Here is a 19,200-nt window from a genome sequence, read left to right on the forward strand (position 1 = left end):
CTCCAGCAGTAAATGTACGTGGGGGGCGGTCCCTAAGTGGTTAATATGGCCTATCCTGACAGCATTAAAAAAAAAAAAACTGACACAGGCTCTAAACCTTCCCTACAATTGAAATGATAAACCCCCTAGAGGTGGGACTATAAGGCCAACCGAACATCCAATAGAGCAGTGATGGCGAGCCTTGGTACCCCCCAGATGGTTTGGAACTACATTTCCCATGATGCTCAACTACACAGCAGAGTGCATGAGCATCATGGGAAATGTAGTTCCAAATCATCTAGGGGTGCCAAGGTTCCCCATCACTGCCATAGAGTATAAATCAGGGATCCTCAAACTACGGCCCTCCAGCTGTTACAGAACTACACATCCCATGAGGCATTGTAAAACCTTGACATTCACAGACACGACTAGGGCATGATGGGAATTGTAGTTCCTGAACAACTGGAGGGCCATAGTTTGAGGACCCCTGGTATAAATAGATATTTATTTAGTCACATGAGAGTAGACAAAACAACTAACGAATATACAAAAGGCATAAAAGCATTCACGGCTTATACAGGATACCGTGCATATAGTGGAACTTCAGTGCAAAAGATTTCTCCAAATCCGACGCGTTTCAGGTGAACGCCACCTTTCATCAGGGGTGTTGATTGTGGAGCTGTGTAATTCCACGCGCATTTCTTAGAAGTTCCTAATATTGAAAAAAGCTGTGTAAAATAAAAACATCGAAGTAGAAAAAGTTAAAGATTGCACTGCTGTGACCACCCATGGGGGGGGGGGGGGCAGGATAGCCGACAACCCAGCCACGGATCTCACGAGGGTCCCAACAGAAGGGGGCCAAAGAGTGTCCCAAGGTGTAAAAGGTAGATCTGTCTCTATCACAGTATTTCAGTTTGGAAAAATGCCCTGGCCAGGAGGTTTCTATAGAAGTAAAGTCGTCGGTGGCCGTCGGGGTTCCTCCAGTCACTTGTATATAAAGCCAGTAGGATGCGGTCAGTACCGGCCTCCTCGGCTCCTCCTATAATTCACGGTGATCAGATATTGGCTGTAATGTGATCACATGATCCTCAATATCCTTTTTATCTTTCAGACTGAGCGCATCATGGAGGCCGTGGAGCTGCACCGAGAGGAGACCTCCAAAGTGAAGGATCACGAGGCGCTGTGCAGAGCGGCTGGGAAAGAGGTGATTGGAACCCGCAACCCCGGCCTATAAAATGCAACAACCAATCAGATCATAAACTTCCACGGATGTAACAGGAAATGCGAACTCTGACCTTTCCTCTCCTTCAGCTTTTTACCCAAGCAGCAGTGCAGTCCTGGTCAAGTATTAACCACTTCCATACCGCAGGACGTCATATGACCTCCTGGGCTTTGAGTGGAGATGGGTTAACGATGGGTGCAGCTGCCGGCATCATTCAGATATCATCATTTTTTTTTTCAGCCAGCGATTCCCTTCACCATAAGAACAATCATAGAGGCTGTTCAGCCGCTTGATCGTTCTTACAGGCAGCGGGAGGCAATAAAAAAAAAAAAGTAAAGTGCCCCCGTTCCCGCACAAAGTGGACGCATTCGTACGTCTCGCGCACCACATATGTAAACAGTGCTTAATCCACGTGTGAGGTATCGCCGTGATCGTTAGAGTGAGAGCAATAATTCTATCCCTAGACCTCCTCTGTAACTCTAAACTGGTAACCTCTAGAAAAAGTGTTGCCTATGGAGATTTTTAACCACTTAAGCCCCGGAAGATTTTACCCCCATTCCGACCAGGGGGTATTTTGCGATTCGGCACTGCGTGACTTTAACGGAGAATTGCGCGGTCGTGCGACGCTGTACCTAAACGAATTTGGCGTCCTTTTTTTCCCCACAAACAGAGCTTTCTTTTGGCGGTATTTGATCACCTGTGCGATTTTTTGATCACGCGCTATAAACAAAAAAAGAGCGTCCATTTTGCAAAAATAGCAATATTTTTCCCTTTTTTTTATATGAAATTCCCCCAAAAAAAAATGTAAAAATCAAAATTTTTTAAAATTTTCGGCCAATTTGTTTTATGCTACCTATGTTTGGTAAAAAAAATCGCAAAAAGCGTATTTTGATTGGTTTGCGCAAAAGTTATTGCGTTTACTAACAAAGGGAAAGATTTTTGTCATTTTTGTTGTTTTTTTTTTTAACGCGTAATGGCGGCGATCTGCGATTTTTTTTTTTTTTTTTTTTTGCGGTACTGCGACATTGCGGCGGACAGATCGGACCCTTGACTGACATTTTTGACACTTTTGGGGTTACCAGTGACATTTCTACAGTAATCAGTGCTATACATATGCACTGTTACTGTAAAAATACACTGGTAGTGAAGGGGTTAACTTTATTTGAGAGGGAGGGGCTGTGTGTGTCCCTAGGGGCGTGATTCTAACTGTGATTGGCTGGGGCTTCAGCTGTATGCAGAGTGATCAACGGATCTACATAGTAGATCCAGATGATCATCTCTCATACAGCGAGGAGAATGACAGGTGGCTTGTTTACACAAGCTGCCTGACATTCTCCCTCTCCCCCGCCGATCGCAGAGTGGCCGGCGGACATCGGGTCCGCCGGTCACACGCGCGGGGGGGTCCGTGACCACTCGGGAGCGGGAGCGCGCCTCCGGCGGCGCGCGCTCGCTCCCTAGACCCTCACAAGCTAGTGACGTAGACCTACGTCACTTTGCCTGTGAGGGGCTGACCGCCGACGTAGATAGTCGTGCGGCGGTCGGCAAGTGGTTAAGTACTGAAGTTTGGCGTCATTCCACGAGCGTGTGCACTTTTAAAGCATGACATGTTAAGTATCTATTTACTCTGCGTAACATTATCTTTTATATTATACAAAAAAAAAAAATTGGGCTGACTTTTTATTTTTTTTATTTTTTTTTTAATTCATAAAACTATTAATCAAACTTTTTTTTTTTAAATTAAAAAAAAAAAAAAACGTCTGAAAAATTGCACAAATACCGTGTGACATAAAATGTTGCAACGACCGCCATTTTATTCCCTAGGGTCTCTGCTAAAAGAACACATATATAATGTTTGGGGGTTCTGAGTCTATTTCTAGCAATAAAAGGATGATTTTTTCGTGTAGGAGTGGAGTGCCAGAATTGGCCCGGTATGGAAGTGGTTAAAGCCTAAGTCCAGGTTTACATTCCCTTTTAAATCGTTTGTTTGGGCCAAACCATTTAAAGTGAAATAAAAGTTGGAGTCTGGCTTTAATGACAAGTCACATGGTACATTGTATCACAGCTGGCATGCGGATGGGGGGTGGGGGGTGGTAAATACTGAACGACTAATAATTGTCACCTTGTGTTCTTCTCTCACAGCTCCCCCGGAGGATTCACCCCATCCTGCAGGCGTACGGGAACATCTCGGTAAGTGCAAGAGAGATGAAGTCCTATACGGGGAGGGGATGATTAACATTTATTTGGGGTTCAGGCCATTTTTCTGATCAACCAATCAGCTGGCGGGTCACTTAGAACACAGTACTTTAACCACTCCCCCCCCCCCCCCCATATGACATTCTGGACCTTTTATTGGAGATAATGGGATGGTGGGAGCAGCTACATTCACCATCCCGGTATCTTTCTTTTCAGCCAGCGATTCCCTGTGCTGTAAAAGCCGTCCTAGCGGCTGTTAAGCCACTAGATTGCTTTTACAGATGGCTGGTGGGGATGCCCCACCCCCCACCTCCTGCTGCTTCTCCGGGCTCTGCCATTGGGGAGCCCGCTATCCGATCCAGCGGGGCAGCTGGGTTACCATAGAGCTGGTCGTGGCCCGGATAGTTCCTGGCCATCTCTATGATCCTATAAATATAGAAAATGGCGCGCAATATGATCATCTCTATGATCCTGGGAGGCCGGAAGTGATGTCTCTTCTGGTTTGGACAGATATTAATACTGCAATTTTTTTTTTTTTTTTTTTTCTGGAGAGCAGAGATCATTTTTTTTTTTTTTCTTTTTTTTTTTTCTTTATGCTTCTTATTTATTTATCCTTTATTTACCCTCCGGGACTGCCCATAGGCGTAGCCAAAACTTTTTTTTTTTTTCCTGCCTAGTGTCCTACTCCTGTAGGGGGCAGTATAACCCTACTAGGGGAGTGATTGGCGCTGCCAGGAAAGTAGGATAATGGGAAATCTGGGTTAGGCTCCTATAGTTCAAGACCAAGTTCAACACATGCAAATGCACATAGAATGTATGTGGGAATGAGAACTATATAAGTAATAGGATATAAAAACACAATGGGTGTGTAATATGTGTGTAAAATTAACACTATGTGCTGATACCAAATCAATAAATAAATAAATGTGTTCAATACCTAAACGGCTTATTGAGACTCAACATAAATATGCAAATATATGTAAATGTAGGTATAAAAATATAAAAGCATATAAAGATAGTATTAATAAATTATGGTGATATAGAGAGTTAGTGTGCAAAGGTGCTAAAAAATAAATATAGTGCACTAATCAAACTAAATAAGGTGCATTCCGAATAGTCATAACCATCTATTCAATAAAGTGCAACTGCATACTCATAAGCAATGAAAATAAATAAGTGGGTGAACTATGTGCATCCCACACTGGTGACAATATAAACACTAGTAAATAAATAAGTGCAGCCGTGCAAATAACTATATAAATTATGAAAGTGAGAACCATATAAATTCAAAGGCTCAAAAAGCAGGTTCTGTGTATTTTAAAATTGTCCAAAAATAGTGCAATCAGAGTTGGTACAGAAATCATAAAGTTCTATAGTCCATATAAGGATGGAGTAAGGTGCTCTTTTTTTTCTATGAAGCCGGGAGTGCAGTGAGTGATTGGAAGATAGGGTGCTCCCCCTCTCCTGGGGTCCTGTGCTTACCGGATGTCCGTACCCCTACAGGGGTAAATGGCGGGTCGATAACAGGGATCGCTCCCATACACCGGCAATCTGGTTCCGTCCTATCCTTCCTATTATCACTCGTATCCACTCCTTGCTCCGGTACACATAGGGGTTAAAGCATCAGGGAGAGAGCTCCAGTACAATTCCCGGGTATATGAAAAAGGGGAAAAACAGAAGCCTCCGATAGTGCAGGATTGCCTTTAAAACTTTTATTTAGATTCCAAAAAAAGACATGTACTCACATAAAATCAACATGCAGCGCATCCGTATGGCATAGGGTCCGCAACTACCTCGTTCGCGGTGCTCGCCTGGGATCAGCGTGCGTTCCTAGCCTCGGGATCGTTCAGACGGAAGTGATGTGGTCACGTTCTCGACGCGTTTCGTCACACTGACGTCATCTGGAGAAGCTTCTCCAGATGACGTCAGTGTGACGAAACGCGTCGAGAACGTGACCACATCACTTCCGTCTGAACGATCCCGAGGCTAGGAACGCACGCTGATCCCAGGCGAGCACCGCGAACGAGGTAGTTGCGGACCCTATGCCATACGGATGCGCTGCATGTTGATTTTATGTGAGTACATGTCTTTTTTTGGAATCTAAATAAAAGTTTTAAAGGCAATCCTGCACTATCGGAGGCTTCTGTTTTTCCCCTTTTTCATATACCCGGGAATTGTACTGGAGCTCTCTCCCTGATGCTTTAACCCCTATGTGTACCGGAGCAAGGAGTGGATACGAGTGATAATAGGAAGGATAGGACGGAACCAGATTGCCGGTGTATGGGAGCGATCCCTGTTATCGACCCGCCATTTACCCCTGTAGGGGTACGGACATCCGGTAAGCACAGGACCCCAGGAGAGGGGGAGCACCCTATCTTCCAATCACTCACTGCACTCCCGGCTTCATAGAAAAAAAAGAGCACCTTACTCCATCCTTATATGGACTATAGAACTTTATGATTTCTGTACCAACTCTGATTGCACTATTTTTGGACAATTTTAAAATACACAGAACCTGCTTTTTGAGCCTTTGAATTTATATGGTTCTCACTTTCATAATTTATATAGTTATTTGCACGGCTGCACTTATTTATTTACTAGTGTTTATATTGTCACCAGTGTGGGATGCACATAGTTCACCCACTTATTTATTTTCATTGCTTATGAGTATGCAGTTGCACTTTATTGAATAGATGGTTATGACTATTCGGAATGCACCTTATTTAGTTTGATTAGTGCACTATATTTATTTTTTAGCACCTTTGCACACTAACTCTCTATATCACCATAATTTATTAATACTATCTTTATATGCTTTTATATTTTTATACCTACATTTACATATATTTGCATATTTATGTTGAGTCTCAATAAGCCGTTTAGGTATTGAACACATTTATTTATTTATTGATTTGGTATCAGCACATAGTGTTAATTTTACACACATATTACACACCCATTGTGTTTTTATATCCTATTACTTATATAGTTCTCATTCCCACATACATTCTATGTGCATTTGCATGTGTTGAACTTGGTCTTGAACTATAGGAGCCTAACCCAGATTTCCCATTATCCTACTTTCCTGGCAGCGCCAATCACTCCCCTTTTTGACATTTACACCTGACGCTCCCCCATTGGGGGTGCATCTTTTGGAGTGGGCAGCAGCCATTAGTGTTTTATTTATAGAAATTTTACGCACTATTTTATAGATAGTTTATCCTAAGCGCGGATCTTTCTTCTTTTCTTAGTATAACCCTACTGATATGGATCAGAGCACAGCGTCCGTCAATGAACTTAAAAGAAAAGGGTTTTACGGGAAGTCAAAAATGCATTTTTTTTTTTTTTAAATTTATCCTTCTTATTTATTTATTTATCCTTTATTTACCCTCCGGGACTGCCCATAGGCGTAGCCAGAACTTTTTTTTTTTTTCCTGCCTAGTGTCCTACTACTGTAGGGGGCAGTACAATCCTACTGATAGTAGGACTGCGTCCGTCAATGAACTTAAAAGAAAAAGATTTTACAGAAGGTCAAAAATGCTTTTTTTTTTTTTTTTTTTTCTTTTAATTTATCCTTCTTATTTATCCTTTATTTACCCTCTGGGACTGCCCATAGGCGTAGCCAGAACCTTTTTTTTACCTGCCTAGTGTCCTACTCCTGTAGGGGGCAGTATAACATCAGAGAACTGCGTCCGTCAATGAACTTAAAAGAAAAGGATTTTACGGGAAGTCAAAAATGCATTTTTTTTATTTTTTTATTTTTTATATTTACCTCATGCTTTTCAGTGTAGCGGAGAAATCTGGGCTCTTATAGACTCCCCGATGTCTCCATAAAAGAGGGCCTGTCATGCTTTATTATTTTTATCACAAGGGATATTTATATTTCTTGAGATGGAAATTAAAGTGATCAAAAAGAAAATTTAAAGGGACAGTGTAAAATAAAATAAAAAAAGTTAAAGTGCCCCTGTCCCCCAGTGCTCGCACGCAGAAGCGAACGCATTCATAGGGTGCACCCGCTTATGTAATCGGTGCTCGCACCGCTCATGTGAGGTATCGCCGCAAACATTATAACGAGAGCATAGAGTGTGTGTGTGTGTATATATATATATATATATATATATATATATATATATATATATATATATATATATATATATATATATATATATATATATATATATATATATATATATATAATATTGTTTTTTGCATTTAAAAAGTGTAAAACAAAAAAAACTGTTTGAAAAATCAATGCACAAATACTGTGTGACATAAAAAATTGCAACGACCGCCATTTTCTTCCCTAGAGTCTTTGCTTCAAAAAGATAAAAAAATTGCATGTAGAAGAAAAATGTGAGAATTGGCCCGGGTGGGAAGTAGTTAATGATGGAGTTACCCTGGATGAGTGTCGGTGTATCGCCCCGTATTTGCATATTACAGAATCACTGCTGTAAATTCTACACTGAACACAATTATAAACAAAACACTTTTGTTTTTGCCCCCATTTTTCATGAGCTGAACTCAAAGATCTAAGACTTTTTCTATGTACACAAAAGGCCGATTTCTCTCCAATATTCTTCACAAATCTGTGTAAATCTGTGTTAGTGATCACTTCTCCTTTGCCGAGATAATCCATCCACCTCACAGGTGTGACATATCAAGATGCTGATTAGACAGCATGATTATTGCACAGGTGTGCCTTAGGCTGGCCACAATAAAAGGCCACTCTAAAATGTGCAGTTTTACTGTATTGGGGGGTCTGAAAACCAGTCAGTATCTGGTGTGACCACCATTTGTCTCATATAGTGCAACACATAATAAACAAGCAAAAAATGGGGGAGCAAGCCCTGAACATGTATATCTAAAGCCGGTGCAGCTATGGACCAAGCAACATGTATATTAAAAAAGAATAGCGCACACATGCAAAAGAAATGACTATCAAATATGGAGCAATCCATAAATAAAAATGGGGATTTAGTTCCACCATATGGCCATATCGTGCTCAAGCCCACCACTGCGTCAAAGTACCCCATTATCAGTGGGTCCTACACTATCCATAAAAAAGAGATGAATCCAGCCTTTCTAACCCTTGGAGACAACACTCCTTGCTGGGAGAGATGTGCTAATGCACTACAAAGGACTCCTCCTATATCTACTTGATAGTGGACACTGATAGAGTACAGGTGCAACACATCTCCTTGGCATAGAGGAAATAAGTTTCTCTATCGCTCATTGACAGACGTAGTCTTCTTGATTCTCAAGAGCTGGGTTATGTTGTCTCCGCAGGAGTAGGACTAGGCAGAAAGACAAAACGTTCTGGCTCCACCTTAGGGGCAGTCCCTGAGGGTATATCCTCCCTCTCTCTGCTACAGGGAATCAGTTTTTTTCTGTCTAGTCAGGAGTAAGGACCTTAGTTCCTTGCTGGGATCTTTTGGTCCTGGCAAGACTTTTTTCTTTAAGAAAAAGACATTTTTTAGGTAGTTTTCTCCAGTGTTTTTCCTGTGAGATCTTCAAGCAAAAATGCCGGACTGGGCGACACTTGTGGTCACCCCAGCCGGCCTACGAGCGCGTGCAGACCATGGCATTGCGCTTGGTCGGCCGCGACACATTCAAGTAAGTATGCGGGGCCGGGCGACGGGCTGGATGTTGAGATCCAGTGGTCACCCCGGTTTCTGCCTACGAGCGCGTGCAAACCAGAGCTCCGCGCTGGTTTGGCCGCGACGGAGTCCCGGTGGAGGGACTGACCTTGCGAGTTAAAAGTCTCGCTTGGACGCCAGGAACCAGAGAGTCGAGGCGTCCGGAGTGGTCCACAAACCCCCACCCCGGTGGAGAGGGTATTGTGAAGAGAGGGTGCCTGTCGGTTCGGTATGGTGAGTAAACGTTCCCTTTTTTCCTCGTTATGAGGCAGTATGAATTATGGGCCCCTCCATACATGGTCAGTATATATCTGATACTGACAAGTCCCCCTTGTAATACAGCATGTGTTTGTGGGAAGTGGACTTGGTTTAAGAGCTAACACTCTACCCAGCAGACTGTAACATTACAGCTGACATAGGAGGTATAATCCTACCTTATGTGTAGTATATCTTCTGTAGATCCATATATCGCCTCTTAGCAGAGATGCAGGTGGATGTGCTGGGAAAACGATTTCGGCGGTCCGCCGCCATTTTGCCGTAGACCAAATGCATGTATGTCCTCAGGTCACGCCGGCCGCCATGTTTTTGGAGTCTTATGTCTCTTCTATGGGGGCGGCCATGTTTTGTGAGCCCAGCTACCTCGTGGAGAGCTGGGAACGCCGGAAGGCGTACACAGGGGGCGGAGCCACGTCCTTCTACCCGGGAAAAAGCAAACAGCTCCTTCCAGTCTGTGTAAGACAGACGCTGACTGCAGTTGGTTGGAAACTGCACTGCATCGGTTGGTGAGCCTTGGGGGTCCCTCTCTCTCTCTGTGGGATCGAGAAGCAGGTACTCTGAGGGGCGCTATTGCGCTAGGGGGAGACACACAAAAAAAAAAAGAAAAGTTTTTTTGTTTTGCTGGCAAAGGTGTCCTGAATTAACATGGACCCTGCCACTCATGTATCTCCTCCGGATCCCCTCGAGGGGTCTGCGGGATCCTCCAGCACCCCATTGACAATTGAATCTTTGTCAGCTATTATGGAAACTTTTGTGTCCCGGGTGGAAGTGGCTTGTCAGGGACAGGGTGCAAGAAAGCGACCCCCGCCTAACCCCATATTATCTGAAACCTCGGATTCAGACTCTGAGCCTATTTCTGCAGTTGCAGGTACTTCATCTGGTATTGGTGTCTCGGGTCCTGTCTCTTCAGACAGTGAGGAGGATGTTTTTCGGCATCCGCCATAGCCCGAGAAGAAGCGTTGGTAAACGCACTCATTGTATCTGTTCAAGAAACCTTAAGGTTACAGGGTACTCCATCGGAAATAGCTGAAACTGAAATCCCTTTTGGGACTAAAAAACGCATCAAAGTGGCGAAGGTTTTTCCATTGCCCAAATGTTTTGGCAATCCAATCGAAGAAGAATGGCGTCTGCCAAAACGCACTTTTACTATTTCTAAACGCATTGACAGGCGTTATCCGTTTGAGGAAACCCTTATTAAGAAATGGACAGAACCACCTGTGGTGGATTCACCAATTGCTAGATTGAATAAAGCCACGGTTATTCCTTTAGAAGACGCTCCGTCTTTTAAAGATCCAGTGGATCGCAAGATAGAAGCTATGTCTCGCACCATGTTTTCCTTGATTGGATCAGCTTTCAGACCTATAATAGCTATTGGTCTGGTTTCGCAGGCTGTAACTGAATGGACCAAATGGTTACGCCGAGACTTAGAAGAGGTCCCTCAGGCGGTATCAGATTTGTTGGAACAAATGATACAGGGGTTACAGTTTGTGTGTGATGCGGCGTTAGACGCCACTCCATTATTGGCGCGAGCATCAGTCTCAGCAGTGGTTCTCAGGCGTACACTCTGGCTAAAAGGTTGGTTAGCCGACCAAGGTTCCAAAAAAGCATTGGCTAATATCCCCTTTTCAGGAGAGCGTCTATTTGGAGCCAACTTAGATGAGATCATTAAAGATCTCACGGGTGGAAAGAGCACCTTTTTACCGCAAAATTTTAAAGGTAGAGGAACCTCGTCAAAGACGAGGGCCTTCTTTTTCTGCTCACAAGAGGTTTTTTCGTCCCGCGGGTGAAAAAACTAAGTCCTCCAAAGCTCCTGCAGGAGGCGTCAGGGGTCGTTGTTCGGGCAAGCAAAAGCCCGCCCCCTCCAGACCTGAAGATAAACCATCCAAAGCCTGAAGGTGCGCCCCCACCCATAACTGGGGTGGGGGGACGTCTTCGCCGGTTCCCGGATCCATGGCTTTCCAGAATCCCGGACAAATGGGTTTGCGAAGTCATAAGGTCAGGGTACAAGATCGAGTTTCGATCTCTCCCACCGGCGCGATTCTTCCCTTCCAATATCCGACTATCCTCAGATCGTTTAGAAGATCTGCGGAGAGCAGTCACAGATTTACTACAACAAGGAGTGGTAGTCCACGTTCCTTGGACAGAACGGTTTCAAGGGTTTTATTCAAACCTATTTACAATACCCAGGAAAGAGGGCAAAGTGCGTCCAATTCTGGACTTAAGAGCACTCAATTCTTTTGTCAACATAAGAAGATTCAGAATGGAGTCCATTCGCACAGTAGCAGCCTTCCTGCATCCAGGGGATGTCCTAGCGTCCATAGACATCAAGGACGCATATCTTCACATTCCCATTTTCGCAGGACATCAGCGGTTTCTACGCTTTTCCGTAGAAGAGAACCACTATCAGTTTGTGGCGTTACCTTTCGGTCTCGCCACGGCTCCGCGGGTCTTCACGAAGGTGTTGGCCCCAATGTTGGCACTTCTGCGCCAAAGAGGTGTATCGATTCTAGGTTACCTAGACGATCTTCTGCTTCATGCAGAGTCTCCTCAGACCTTGCTACAAAACATAGAAATTACTATGATTTCTTTACAGGAATTCGGGTGGCTGGTGAACCAGCAAAAGTCATTTCTGGTTCCCACCCAGAGGCTCGAATATCTGGGTCTAATTCTAGACACAGTCAGGACAAGAGTTTTTCTTCCGGTAGGGAAACTCCGAAAGATTCAATCAGCAGTCCAGTTGTTACTGTCCAACAGCTGGTCTTCCCTTCGGACTTGCATGAGGGTTCTGGGGTTGATGGTGGCTTCGTTCGAAGCAGTCCCATTTGCCCAGTCCCATACCCGAATTCTTCAGCAAGAGATTCTTCTCAGATGGAATCGGAATCCGGAATCCCTGGACAATCAGATCCGATTGAGCAAACAGACCAGAGAGTCTCTGGTCTGGTGGCTTCGGTCTCCGATGCTCAGCCAGGGAAAGTCATTTCTGCCAATATATTGGACGATAGTGACCACGGATGCCAGTCTATCCGGATGGGGAGGAATTCTTGGTCAGTTATCTGTCCAGGGACTTTGGTCCCCGGAAGAATCCAGGTTACCGATAAATGTATTGGAACTGAGAGCGATCAGACTTTGTCTGATTCACTGGACCGAGCAGCTCCAGGGCAGCCCGGTTCGGATCCAGTCGGACAATGCCACGGCCGTGGCTTATGTCAATCACCAGGGGGGCACCAAGAGTGTCCGAGCGGCCAAAGAAGTGGCTTGCATTCTTCGCTGGGCGGAACGATTTGTTCCAGCAATCTCTGCGGTGTTCATTCCGGGGGTGGAGAATTGGCAGGCAGATTATCTCAGCCGTCAGACCCTGGATCAGGGGGAATGGTCCCTCCATCCAGACGTTTTTCACCAGTTGTGCCTACGGTGGGGCACCCCGGATGTGGATCTGTTGGCATCACGATTCAACAGGAAAGTTCAGAGATTCGTGGCTCGCTCCCGCGATCCTCTAGCAGAAACCGCAGACGCACTGATCGCCCCGTGGGGGCAATACCAGCTAATATATGCCTTCCCTCCTCTCGCGTTACTGCCAAGACTTCTTCGCAGGATAGAGGAGGAAGGAATTCCAGTAATCCTGGTAGCTCCGGACTGGCCTCGTCGAGCTTGGTACGCCGACATGGTCAGACTGGTGGCGGACGTCCCGTGGAGACTTCCTCTCAGGGAGGATCTACTGTCTCAGGGACCCATCTTTCATCCTGCTTTACAATCGCTGGCTTTAACGGCCTGGCTATTGAGACCCAGGTGCTGAAGGACAAAGGTTTGTCAGCTTCAGTTATTCCTACTCTAGTTGAAGCAAGGAAAGCGACTTCCAGAAAGATTTATCATCGCACATGGAAGTCCTACATTGCATGGTGTGAACCTTTGGGGTTCCGTCCTCGGTCTTATTCGATTAGTCGAATATTGGCTTTTCTGCAACAAGGGGTTGAGCAGAAACTGGCCTTGAGTACTATCAAGGGTCAGGTCTCAGCATTAGCCATCTTCTTTCAGAAGCCTTTGGCTACTCATTCCTTGGTGTGGAATTTCATCCAGGGGGTGCGACATCTGGCTCCGCCAGTGCACGCGCCGTTACCCCCCTGGGATCTTAATTTAGTGTTGTCGGTTCTTCAGAAACCTCCCTTTGAAGATATTAGGGAGATTCCTCTACCTACGTTGTCCCAGAAGGTGGCCTTCTTGGTGGCTATTACTTCTGCACGCAGGGTGTCAGAACTGGCCGCATTATCTTGTCGTTCCCCATATCTGGTGGTTCATAGAGATAAGGTGGTTCTTCGTCCGAATCCATCCTTCCTACCAAAAGTGGTTTCAGAATTTCATCTGAATGAAGAAATTGTGTTACCTTCCCTGTGTCCTAAGCCCAGTCATCCGCGAGAGTTTGCTTTACACTCCTTGGATGTGGTCCGGGCGATCAGGGTATACTTGAAAACGACAGACTCGTTTCGCAAGACGGATTCACTTTTTGTGATCCCAGATGGACCCAAAAAGGGGTTGCCTGCATCTGCCGCGACCATTTCCAGATGGATCAGACAGACGGTGGTACAGGCTTATTCTATTAAGGGTCGGGAGCCCCCGTTCCCTGTTAAGGCGCACTCCACTCGGGCACTTAGTGCGTCATGGGCCTTTCGCCATCAGGCGTCAGTGGTCCAGGTGTGCAAGGCGGCTACCTGGTCGTCGGTGCATACCTTTACTAAACATTATAAAGTTGATGTAATGGCATCGTCTGATGCCTCGTTTGGCCGCAAGGTTTTGCAGGCCGCAATTTGAGGAGACCAGTGGTCTACCTCGAGGGTTTTTCCGTTGGAAAATTTTTTCTTTAGTCTCATTCTTTGTTTATAATGAGCCTTTAAAACTTCTAGTTTGGCACCGGTTGGGCCTTCTAGATTGGATTTGATTTGTCAATCCCACCCCTCATTTGTGGCACTGCTTCTGGATGTCCCAGCTCTTGAGAATCAAGAAGACTACGTCTGTCAATGAGCGATAGAGAAAAATGGATTTTTGTAAGATCTTACCGTAAAATCCTTTTCTCTTAAGCTCATTGACAGACGTAGTACCCGCCCCTCTATCATTGAGTTGGGTTGGGTTAAATTCTCTGTACTGCTTTAAAACAGAACTGATTCCCTGTAGCAGAGAGAGGGAGGATATACCCTCAGGGACTGCCCCTAAGGTGGAGCCAGAACGTTTTGTCTTTCTGCCTAGTCCTACTCCTGCGGAGACAACATAACCCAGCTCTTGAGAATCAAGAAGACTACGTCTGTCAATGAGCTTAAGAGAAAAGGATTTTACGGTAAGATCTTACAAAAATCCATTTATTTTATAACCCGCGCAATGAATAATGTATCCTATTGTAGATGGTAATCGAGTTGCAGCCAATCCGGTCTCCTTCCCCCTAAGAGGAAGTTTAATAGATAAAGTAGATGCGTGGGGTAATGGCACTACTCTGTATGTACTTGCAACTGAATAAATCCACTAAGAAATATTAGGAGTGTCTTCTGGTGTTGTATATTAATATTATAAACCAAAAATATCACAATCCTAGTTGAAAATAAATAATATATATATAAAGGGACCCTAAATTGTGTAAGTGTCTTCTAGTGTTGTATATATCTGTTGGTATTAAAACATAAATATGTCACAATCCGCTCCTGATGACGTCAGACTGACGACACGCGTAGGGCAGGTTTTGAGCGTCAACTTCCAGCTGTGTGGTTTTGGACCGTGAAGCGCATGGTACCCGGAAATCCGGCATGTACGCCGTGGTTGTTTGAACAGCGCTGCCTTACTAAGTGGATGCTGCTTTTTTTTTATAATAAAATACCAAACGGTGGTACAACTATGGGCTTTTTCTTGTATCATTCCATGTGAACTATTCAGTGGAGATATACCGAGACCCAAGAACCAAACCATTGGTTAAAGGCCCGATACCCCTTTATGGGGAAGGAGTTGTGGTGAGTTTAATACCATAGGGGAAAACACAGCACCACTGCCTGAGCACGGAGAAAGTGCGGATCACCTTTATATCTTCAGCACTGAAAATTGCCAATTGGCTCATACACATTATTGTGCTGAGCATTCAGTTTGTGGACATTTTTGCACTTGGCACTTTATATTATTTATTTTTTATATTATTTTATGTTAAGTTACAAAACTATTTGGCACTTTATCTGATTTTCTGCACGTACATCGGATCTTTGTATTATCACTTTTATTTATACTATATTGTATAGGAGTGCACACCAAGATACAGCACTCCCTCTAGTGGTGACTATAAAGCACTACTACCTCTTTCAATTATTGGATTTTCACAGTATAAGCACTATATTTAGGTGGATGGTTGTTGTTTTTCAAGCACTGGCCACTTTATCACCTATTATCAATTTGTAATTTATATATCTTTTTACTTTTTAACCACTTAACGCAAACTGTCATAACTGTACGTCGGCTGACTTGAAGTGGTTGGGGTGATGGGTGCAGCTAGAGGCATCGCCCCGGTACCGTTTTTTAGAGCCAGCGGTCGGCTTTCCGGCGGTAATGACCGAAGTGGCTCGGGAGTGGCTCGGCCGCTACCCCAGCAAGCAGGAGGGGACAGCCCCCTCCCGCAGCTCTGCCCGGGTCTCCTGTCCCACCGGGAGACCCGAGCAACCAACCGGCTGGATGAAGTCCTGATCAAAGCCGGATGTGGCTCTGATCGGATCTCCGATGACGCAACCCGTAGGCAGCGTCCATGATGTCACCTCCGGGTTACTCGGCTGCTAAAGCCGCCAAACTTAAAAAGTGACCGTTTTCGGGGTTTTGAATACATTGAAGTGTAGTGGAGGGGTTTGGGGTATTTTAGACCCCCGATCCCTCCATAAAGAGTACCTGTCACTGCCTATTGCTGTCACAAGGGAGGTTTACATTGACAGCAATAAAAGTGATGAGATTTTTTTTTAAAAAAACCTGTGCTAAAATGAAAAAAATAAATAGGGAAACCTTTTTTTAGCTCCCCCCCCCCCCCGTCGCTGTGAGCTCGCGCACGAAAGAAAATGTATACGGAAGTTGCGCCCGCAAATTAAATCGCTGTTCAAACCTCACATGTGAGGTATCGCCGCAATTGCCAGAGCGAGAGCAATAATTAAAAAAAAAAGAGCTACACTCTAACTTTAAACTGGTAACTATTAAAAATTTTTAATGCATTGCCTATGGAGATTTTTATTGACCGTAGTTTGTCGCCATTCCGTGAGTGTGCGCAATTTTAAACCGTAACATGTTGGGTATCTATTTACTCAAGGTGAAATCTTTCGCAATAAACAAAACAAATGGGCTGACTTTACTGTTTAGTTTTTTTTTTTAAATGCAGTGACATGTAATTTTCCCAAAAAAAATGGCGTTTGAAAGACCGCTGCGCAAATACCGCATGACAAAAAATATTGCAATGACAGCCATTTTATTCTCCAGAGTCTTTGCTAAAAGAAAAAAAAAATATATATATAATTTTTGGGGGTTCTAAGTTGTTTTCTAGCAAAAAATACAGATTTTAACTTGTGAACAAAATGTGTCAAAAAATGATTGAGACAAAAGGATTGTGACATATTTATGTTTTAATAGCAACAGATATATACAACACTAGAAGACACTTACACAATTTAGCACTGGTCACTTTATTTTATATATATAATATAAATGTTTTTTTTTTTTTCCCAACTAGGAGTGTGATATTTTTGGTTTATAATCTTAATATACACATACAACACCAGAAGACACTCTTAATATTTCTTAGTGGATTTATTCAGTTGCAAGTACTTACAGAGTAGCGCCATTACTCCACGCATCTAATTTATACTTGGTATAGAGTTGATCAGGTTGGTGATTGGTTCCTGTGGAATGTTGGTCCACTCCTCTTCAATGGCTGTGCGGGGGTTGCTGTATATTGGCAGGACCTGGAACACGCTGCCGTATACACCGATCCAGAGCATCCCAAACATGCTCAATGGGTGACTTGTCCGGTGTGTATGCTGGCCATGCAAGAAATGGGATGTTTTCAGCTTCCAGGAATTGTGTACAGATCCTTGCACCATGGGGCCGTGCATTATCATGCTGCAACATGAGGTGATGGTTGTGGATGAATGGCACAACAATGGGCCTCAGGATCTCGTCACGGTATCTCTGTGCATTTAAAATGTCATCAATAAAATGCACCTGTGTTCCTTGTCCATAACGTACGCCTGCCCATACCAAAACCCCACCGCCACCATGGGCCACTCCATACACAACGTATGCCTGCCCATACCATAACCACACCGCCACCATGGGCCACTCCATCCACAACGTAGGCCTGCCCATACCATAACCCCACCGCCACCATGGGCCACTCCATCCACAACGTATGCCTGCCCATACCATAACCCCACCGCCACCATGAGCCACTCCATCCACAAAATACGCCTGCCCATACCATAACCCCACCCCCACCATGGGCCACTCCATCCACAACGTACGCCTGCCCATACCATAACCCCACCGCCACCATGGGCCACTCCATCCACAAAATACGCCTGCCCATACCATAACCCCACCCCCACCATGGGCCACTCCATTCACAATGTACACCTGCCCATACCATAACCCCACCGCCGCCATGGGCCACTCCATCCACAAAATACGCCTGCCCATACCATAACCCCACCCCCACCATGGGCCACTCCATTCACAATGTACACCTGCCCATACCATAACCCCACCGCCACCATGGGCCACTCCATCCACAACGTACGCCTGTCCATGCCATAACCCCACCGCCACCATGGGCCACTCCATCCACAACGTACGCCTGCCCATACCATAACCCCACCGCCACTATGGGCCACTCCATCCACAACGTACGCCTGCCCATACCATAACCCCACCGCCACTATGAGCCACTCTATCCACAACGTACGCCTGCCCATACCATAACCCCACCGCCACCATGAGCCACTCTATCCACAATGTACGCCTGTCCATACCATAACCCCACCGCCACCATGGGCCACTCCATCCACAACGTACGCCTGCCCATACCATAACCCCACCGCCACTATGAGCCACTCTATCCACAACGTACGCCTGCCCATACCATAACCCCACCGCCCCCATGAGCCACTCTATCCACAATGTACGCCTGCCCATACCATAACCCCACCCCCACCATGGACCACTCCATCCACAACGTACACCTGCCCATACCATAACCCCACCGCCACCATGGACCACTCCATCCACAAGGTACGCCTGCCCATACCATAACCCCACTGCCACCATGGGCCACTCCATCCACAACGTACGCCTGCCCATACCATAACCCCACCGCCACCATGGACCACTCCATCCACAACGTACGCCTGCCCATACCATAATCCCACCGCCACCATGGGCCACTCCATCCACAACGTACGCCTGTCCATGCCATAACCCCCCCGCCACCATGGGCCACTCCATCCACAACGTACGCCTGTCCATGCCATAACCCCCCCGCCACCATGGGCCACCCACTCCATCCACAACTTTGGCATCAGCAAACCGCTCACCCACATGATGCCATACACTCTGTCTGCCATCTGCCCTGTACAGTGAAAACCGAGATTCGTGAAGAGAACATCTCTCCAAAGTGCCAGACACCATCCAATGTCAGCATTTGCCCACTCAAGTCGGTTACGATGAGGAACTGCAGTCAGGTGGAGACCCTGATGAGGACGATGAGCTTCCCTGAGACGGTTTCTGACAGTTTGTGCAGAAATTCTTTGGTGATGCAAACCGATTGTTGCAGCAGCTGTCCGGGTGGCCGGTCTCAGATGATCTTGGAGGTGAAGATGCTGGATGTGGAGGTCCTGGGCTGGTCTC

The 19,200-nt window shown here is 45.4% G+C and overlaps 1 protein-coding gene across 1 annotated transcript in view; it reads left to right on the forward strand.

Annotated features, from left to right (window-relative positions):
* Window positions 1-19,200, forward strand: part of WDR3 (WD repeat domain 3) — a gene marked incomplete at its 5' end in the record, with an annotated part of 59,263 nt that overhangs the window by 32,912 nt on the left and 7,151 nt on the right. Inside the window, 2 exons of the mRNA XM_082246256.1 lie at window positions 1,091-1,183; window positions 3,341-3,388. Of these exons, the coding sequence (XP_082102382.1) occupies window positions 1,091-1,183; window positions 3,341-3,388 (141 nt within the window). The remainder of the gene's footprint in view (window positions 1-1,090; window positions 1,184-3,340; window positions 3,389-19,200) is intronic.

The sequence above is a fragment of the Pelophylax lessonae genome (genome assembly GCF_965119305.1).
Source record: "Pelophylax lessonae genome assembly, chromosome: 2".
NCBI lineage: Eukaryota > Metazoa > Chordata > Amphibia > Anura > Ranidae > Pelophylax > Pelophylax lessonae.